General features: G+C 53.7%; 1 protein-coding gene across 2 annotated transcripts in view; it reads right to left on the bottom strand.

Annotated features, from left to right (window-relative positions):
• lnx1 (ligand of numb-protein X 1) overlaps window positions 1-7,500 on the bottom strand; it is a 45,635-nt gene that overhangs the window by 15,969 nt on the left and 22,166 nt on the right. For both annotated transcript variants that reach the window (XM_035523931.1, XM_035523932.1), the window contains exon 2: window positions 6,218-6,459. In XM_035523931.1, coding sequence (XP_035379824.1) covers window positions 6,218-6,459 — 242 coding nt within the window. The remainder of the gene's footprint in view (window positions 1-6,217; window positions 6,460-7,500) is intronic.

Raw genomic sequence — 7,500 nt, 5'->3', positions numbered from 1 at the left:
ATGCTGCATCTCCTGTGTCTCCCCTCTGCTCTCTCTCTAGCTAATGCTGCATCTCCTGCGTCCCCCTTTGCTCTCTCTCTAGCTAATGCTGCATCTCCTGCGTCCCCCCTCTGCTCTCTCTAGCTAATGCTGCGTCTCCTGCGTCCCCCCTCTGCTCTCTCTCTAGCTAATGCTGCATCTCCTGCGTCCCCCTCTGCTCTCTCTAGCTAATGCTGCGTCTCCTGCGTCCCCCTCTGCTCTCTCTAGCTAATGCTGCGTCTCCTGCGTCCCCCCCTCTGCTCTCTCTAGCTAATGCTGTGTCTCCTGCGTCCCCCCTCTGCTCTCTCTCTAGCTAATGCTGCATCTCCTGCGTCCCCCTCTGCTCTCTCTCTAGCTAATGCTGCGTCTCCTGCGTCCCCCCTCTGCTCTCTCTAGCTAATGCTGCGTCTCCTGCGTCCCCCCTCTGCTCTCTCTCTAGCTAATGCTGCATCTCCTGCGTCCCCCCTCTGCTCTCTCTCTAGCTAATGCTGCATCTCCTGCGTCCCCCCTCTGCTCTCTCTAGCTAATGCTGCGTCTCCTGCGTCCCCCCTCTGCTCTCTCTCTAGCTAATGCTGCATCTCCTGCGTCCCCCTCTGCTCTCTCTAGCTAATGCTGCGTCTCCTGCGTCCCCCCTCTGCTCTCTCTAGCTAATGCTGCGTCTCCTGCGTCCCCCCTCTGCTCTCTCTCTAGCTAATGCTGCATCTCCTGCGTCCCCCTCTGCTCTCTCTCTAGCTAATGCTGCGTCTCCTGCGTCCCCCCTCTGCTCTCTCTAGCTAATGCTGCGTCTCCTGCGTCCCCCCTCTGCTCTCTCTCTAGCTAATGCTGCATCTCCTGCGTCCCCCCTCTGCTCTCTCTAGCTAATGCTGCGTCTCCTGCGTCCCCCCTCTGCTCTCTCTAGCTAATGCTGCGTCTCCTGCGTCCCCCCTCTGCTCTCTCTCTAGCTAATGCTGCATCTCCTGCGTCCCCCCTCTGCTCTCTCTCTAGCTAATGCTGCATCTCCTGCGTCCCGCCTCTGCTCTCTCTAGCTAATGCTGCGTCTCCTGCGTCCCCCCTCTGCTCTCTCTCTAGCTAATGCTGCGTCTCCTGCGTCCCGCCTCTGCTCTCTCTAGCTAATGCTGCGTCTCCTGCGTCCCCCCTCTGCTCTCTCTCTAGCTAATGCTGCGTCTCCTGCGTCCCCCCTCTGCTCTCTCTAGCTAATGCTGCGTCTCCTGCGTCCCCCCTCTGCTCTCTCTCTAGCTAATGCTGCGTCTCCTGCGTCCCCCCTCTGCTCTCTCTAGCTAATGCTGCATCTCCTGCGTCCCCCCTCTGCTCTCTCTCTAGCTAATGCTGCGTCTCCTGCGTCCCCCCTCTGCTCTCTCTAGCTAATGCTGCGTCTCCTGCGTCCCCCCCTCTGCTCTCTCTAGCTAATGCTGCGTCTCCTGCGTCCCCCCTCTGCTCTCTCTAGCTAATGCTGCGTCTCCTGCGTCCCCCTCTGCTCTCTCTAGCTAATGCTGCATCTCCTGCGTCCCCCTCTGCTCTCTCTCTAGCTAATGCTGCATCTCCTGCGTCCCCCCTCTGCTCTCTCTAGCTAATGCTGCATCTCCTGCGTCCCCCTCTGCTCTCTCTCTAGCTAATGCTGCGTCTCCTGCGTCCCCCCTCTGCTCTCTCTAGCTAATGCTGCATCTCCTGCGTCCCCCCTCTGCTCTCTCTCTAGCTAATGCTGCGTCTCCTGCGTCCCCCCTCTGCTCTCTCTAGCTAATGCTGCGTCTCCTGCGTCCCCCCTCTGCTCTCTCTAGCTAATGCTGCGTCTCCTGCGTCCCCCCTCTGCTCTCTCTAGCTAATGCTGCGTCTCCTGCGTCCCCCTCTGCTCTCTCTAGCTAATGCTGCATCTCCTGCGTCCCCCTCTGCTCTCTCTCTAGCTAATGCTGCATCTCCTGCGTCCCCCCTCTGCTCTCTCTAGCTAATGCTGCATCTCCTGCGTCCCCCTCTGCTCTCTCTAGCTAATGCTGCGTCTCCTGCGTCCCCCCTCTGCTCTCTCTAGCTAATGCTGCGTCTCCTGCGTTCCCCCTCTGCTCTCTCTAGCTAATGCTGCGTCTCCTGCGTCCCCCCTCTGCTCTCTCTAGCTAATGCTGCGTCTCCTGCGTCCCCCCTCTGCTCTCTCTAGCTAATGCTGCGTCTCCTGCGTCCCCCCTCTGCTCTCTCTCTAGCTAATGCTGCGTCTCCTGCGTCCCCCCTCTGCTCTCTCTCTAGCTAATGCTGCGTCTCCTGCGTTCCCCCTCTGCTCTCTCTAGCTAATGCTGCGTCTCCTGCGTCCCCCCTCTGCTCTCTCTAGCTAATGCTGCGTCTCCTGCGTCCCCCCTCTGCTCTCTCTAGCTAATGCTGCGTCTCCTGCGTCCCCCCTCTGCTCTCTCTCTAGCTAATGCTGTGTCTCCTGCGTCCCCCCTCTGCTCTCTCTCTAGCTAATGCTGCGTCTCCTGCGTCCCCCCTCTGCTCTCTCTAGCTAATGCTGCGTCTCCTGCGTCCCCCCTCTGCTCTCTCTAGCTAATGCTGCGTCTCCTGCGTCCCCCCTCTGCTCTCTCTCTAGCTAATGCTGCGTCTCCTGCGTCCCCCCTCTGCTCTCTCTAGCTAATGCTGCGTCTCCTGCGTCCCCCCTCTGCTCTCTCTAGCTAATGCTGCGTCTCCTGCGTTCCCCCTCTGCTCTCTCTAGCTAATGCTGCGTCTCCTGCGTCCCCCCTCTGCTCTCTCTAGCTAATGCTGCGTCTCCTGCGTCCCCCCTCTGCTCTCTCTAGCTAATGCTGCGTCTCCTGCGTCCCCCCTCTGCTCTCTCTCTAGCTAATGCTGCGTCTCCTGCGTCCCCCCTCTGCTCTCTCTCTAGCTAATGCTGCGTCTCCTGCGTTCCCCCTCTGCTCTCTCTAGCTAATGCTGCGTCTCCTGCGTCCCCCCTCTGCTCTCTCTAGCTAATGCTGCGTCTCCTGCGTCCCCCCTCTGCTCTCTCTAGCTAATGCTGCGTCTCCTGCGTCCCCCCTCTGCTCTCTCTCTAGCTAATGCTGTGTCTCCTGCGTCCCCCCCTCTGCTCTCTCTCTAGCTAATGCTGCGTCTCCTGAGTCCCCCCTCTGCTCTCTCTAGCTAATGCTGCGTCTCCTGCGTCCCCCCTCTGCTCTCTCTAGCTAATGCTGCGTCTCCTGCGTCCCCCCTCTGCTCTCTCTCTAGCTAATGCTGCGTCTCCTGCGTCCCCCCTCTGCTCTCTCTCTAGCTAATGCTGCGTCTCCTGCGTTCCCCCTCTGTTCTCTCTAGCTAATGCTGCGTCTCCTGCGTCCCCCCTCTGCTCTCTCTAGCTAATGCTGCATCTCCTGCGTCCCCCCTCTGCTCTCTCTAGCTAATGCTGCATCTCCTGCGTCCCCCCTCTGCTCTCTCTAGCTAATGCTGCATCTCCTGCGTCCCCCCTCTGCTCTCTCTAGCTAATGCTGCGTCTCCTGCGTCCCCCCTCTGCTCTCTCTAGCTAATGCTGCGTCTCCTGCGTCCCCCCTCTGCTCTCTCTAGCTAATGCTGCGTCTCCTGCGTCCCCCCTCTGCTCTCTCTAGCTAATGCTGCGTCTCCTGCGTTCCCCCTCTGCTCTCTCTAGCTAATGCTGCGTCTCCTGCGTCCCCCCTCTGCTCTCTCTAGCTAATGCTGCGTCTCCTGCGTCCCCCCTCTGCTCTCTCTAGCTAATGCTGCGTCTCCTGCGTCCCCCCTCTGCTCTCTCTAGCTAATGCTGCGTCTCCTGCGTCCCCCCCTCTGCTCTCTCTCTAGCTAATGCTGCGTCTCCTGCGTCCCCCCTCTGCTCTCTCTAGCTAATGCTGCGTCTCCTGCGTCCCCCCTCTGCTCTCTCTAGCTAATGCTGCGTCTCCTGCGTCCCCCCTCTGCTCTCTCTCTAGCTAATGCTGCGTCTCCTGCGTCCCCCCCTCTGCTCTCTCTAGCTAATGCTGCGTCTCCTGCGTCTCCCCTCTGCTCTCTCTAGCTAATGCTGCATCTCCTGCGTCCCCCCTCTGCTCTCTCTAGCTAATGCTGCGTCTCCTGCGTTCCCCCTCTGCTCTCTCTAGCTAATGCTGCGTCTCCTGCGTCCCCCCTCTGCTCTCTCTAGCTAATGCTGCGTCTCCTGCGTCCCCCCTCTGCTCTCTCTAGCTAATGCTGCATCTCCTGCGTCCCCCCTCTGCTCTCTCTAGCTAATGCTGCATCTCCTGCGTCCCCCCTCTGCTCTCTCTAGCTAATGCTGCGTCTCCTGCGTCCCCCCTCTGCTCTCTCTAGCTAATGCTGCGTCTCCTGCGTCCCCCCTCTGCTCTCTCTAGCTAATGCTGCGTCTCCTGCGTCCCCCCTCTGCTCTCTCTAGCTAATGCTGCGTCTCCTGCGTCCCCCCTCTGCTCTCTCTAGCTAATGCTGCGTCTCCTGCGTCCCCCCTCTGCTCTCTCTAGCTAATGCTGCGTCTCCTGCGTCCCCCCTCTGCTCTCTCTAGCTAATGCTGCGTCTCCTGCGTCCCCCCTCTGCTCTCTCTAGCTAATGCTGCGTCTCCTGCGTCCCCCCTCTGCTCTCTCTAGCTAATGCTGCGCCCTTTGTGCCCCACCCTGTCTAATCAGGCCAGTTCAGTTCAGTAACCTTTGCAGCTGAAGTTTTACAATAAACAACATGAATTAACTTTTGCAATTAAGGAAATTAAGAATACTGTTATAATAATGAACTTGGGAAGAAGAATCATTTGTCTGAAATAATATTTGGAAGAAGACAAGATGAGAAAGGTGAAGAAGTGAAAAGAAAGGAAAATAAACAATAATAATAAGAAATGAATAATTAGATAAACACACAAAGATGTTAACATCCAGGGTAATGCAGTGTGTGTGTGCGTGTGTGTGTCTGGGTGGGCTACTCAATGTCCCTCACATCACGGCAGGCAGTTATATCACCCAGCTAAAGTTCTTTCTTTTTTTTTCCTGATACAATGGGCAGTTTGTCAGTGTTAGACAGACACTTAAATCATCTAAAAATCTGTAAAGTAAATTTGACATATTTGGTGGAATTTTTCACATTCAGTGAGGAAGTGCACCTCTGTCTCTACAGTGTCTCTGTTACACTGCTGACAGAGTCTGTGCTCTCTAGACAGCTGTGATGTCTCCTATCAGCCGGTCTGGATGTCCAGGCTGTGTTCACTGGGTCTGGACTTTGTCAGCGTGGTTCTGTGTTTAATATCAGTCACTGTGAGCAGGTCGTCTGCTACAGAGTACTGATGTTTTAGGGCCAGATAACACTGCATTTTACTATGTGCTTGTGCCTGTGTGGGGGATGTAGTTTTGTTTTTGTAGTGTTATAATTTGGACTGGTCCGAATGTTTGTATTTCAGACTGGTCCTGGTGTGTGACAGTGTTAGTGTGTGTTAATGATCTCAGTGTCAGGACCAGCGGAGCTGCTTCTATGATAGACTGGAATATTTTGAGAGGAATTTGAATTGGTCTGTGAATGTCAGTTTGTCGTCTGATTGCGCAGAATGCCCTGTGTGCGTTCTCTCTCAGTCCAATGATTGCTGGACTGAACTAGGCTTTTTTGGGGGGGTGAAAATGATGGTTTTGGCCTTTTTCAGGTTCCCTTCAGGTCACCTGTGTAGAGCAGAACTTTGATTTCTGAGTCGTGTAGAGTGGGACCAGGTGCCGCAGAGCTCTGAAACAGAGGCTAATTCATCACATGGTGAATAATGTTGGGCTTCGGTCTTGGCTCACTCCACACTCGCCAATCTTTACATCGCACCTATTGTGTGTGTACGTGGTTTTGATTGTCATATGCTCTCGTTCCCTTTCTCTCTCACTCCCTCTCTCTCTTTCTCCCTCTCTCAGTCTCTCTCTCTCTCTCTGACAGAAGGTCCTAGTTTGGATGTGATTAATCTTCCACTGAATGCTTGTGAACAAGGCTCCATATGGGGCGGCGTGAACAGTTTGACAGAAAATTAGCGGAAAATAATATATACAGATCACATAGGACATTTCAGCGAGAGAGAGACATGGGCGCCACACATACACACACACACACACACACACACACACACACACACACACACACACACATACATACATATACACACACACACACACACACACACACACACACACACACACACACACACACACACACACACATACATACATATACACACACATACACACACACAAACACACACACACACACACACACACACACTCACTCTTCTTGCTGTGTGCAGCCAGGCTGCTGGTGCTCCCTGACTGACTGCTGTCCTCCATGCTAGATTCGTAGGCAGGGTTAACCAGGCCGGGCTCATCGGATAGGAGGGCGATGGCACTGGACGTGTGGCCATCGGCGGGCAGGGTGGCCACAGCCAGCTCAGACATACTGTCAGTGCAGCCTCCTTCCTGAGATCGACGCTTCCTCTCTGTCGACAGACCATAGTGGGAGGCTCCTTTACACCTGTGCACACACACACACACACACACACACACACACACACACATTATTGCCTGACACACAAACTAATAGATGGATCTCATAGTCACATCATCATAAATGTCCAAAGCCATGAGTATAATGAATAATCACAACCCAGTTACAACACAGCAGTGTGTGTGTGTGTGTGTGTGTGTGTCCATGTGTCCGCTTGTATTTTTATTTTTCTCTTGTAAAATCACAACATGTAAATGTTGATAGTCTGCCAGCCTCACACACATCAGACAGGTACTGGGATCACCGACCATGCCTGCTGGTTCAGTGTTTCACAATAAACCGAACTCCTTGTAAATATGTTCAGAGTCCCTGCAGCAAAGCAACCCAGCCACAGCAGAACACAGACTCCATCACAGTGACAGCTACAGTGATCCACAGGTGTGTGGTCATAGCTACAGTCATCCACAGGTGTGTGGTCATAGCTACAGTCACCCACAGGCATGTGGTCATAGCTACAGTCATCCACAGGTGTGTGGTCATAGCTACAATCATCCACAGGTATGTGGCCACAGTCATCCACAGGTGTGTGGTCATAGCTACAGTCATCCACAAGTGTGTGGTCATAGCTACAATCATCCACAGGTATGTGGCCACAGTCATCCACAGGTGTGTGGTCATAGCTACAATCATCCACGGGTGTGTGGTGATAGTTACAATCATCCACAGGTGTGTGGTCATAGCTACAATCATCCACGGGTGTGTGGTGATAGTTACAATCATCCACAGGTGTGTGGCATAGCTACAGTCATCCACAAGAGTGTGGTCATGTGATACCACTTTACATGGCAGTCTACAATGTTATAGACCATTTGAGATAAAGAGAGAAAGATATATATATATATATATATATATATATATATATATATATATATATATATATATATATATATATATATATATATATATATATGAGAGAGAGAGAGAGAGAGAGAGAGAGAGAGAGAGAGGGAGAGGCCTCAATATAATTTGCTCTGTATGGAGCTGGTGTGTAAGGTCAGTAAGTGGCCC

The sequence above is a fragment of the Electrophorus electricus genome, chromosome 3, assembly GCF_013358815.1.
Source record: "Electrophorus electricus isolate fEleEle1 chromosome 3, fEleEle1.pri, whole genome shotgun sequence".
In the NCBI taxonomy this organism is placed as follows: domain Eukaryota; kingdom Metazoa; phylum Chordata; class Actinopteri; order Gymnotiformes; family Gymnotidae; genus Electrophorus; species Electrophorus electricus.
This window is presented reverse-complemented; position numbering and strand designations above follow the sequence as displayed.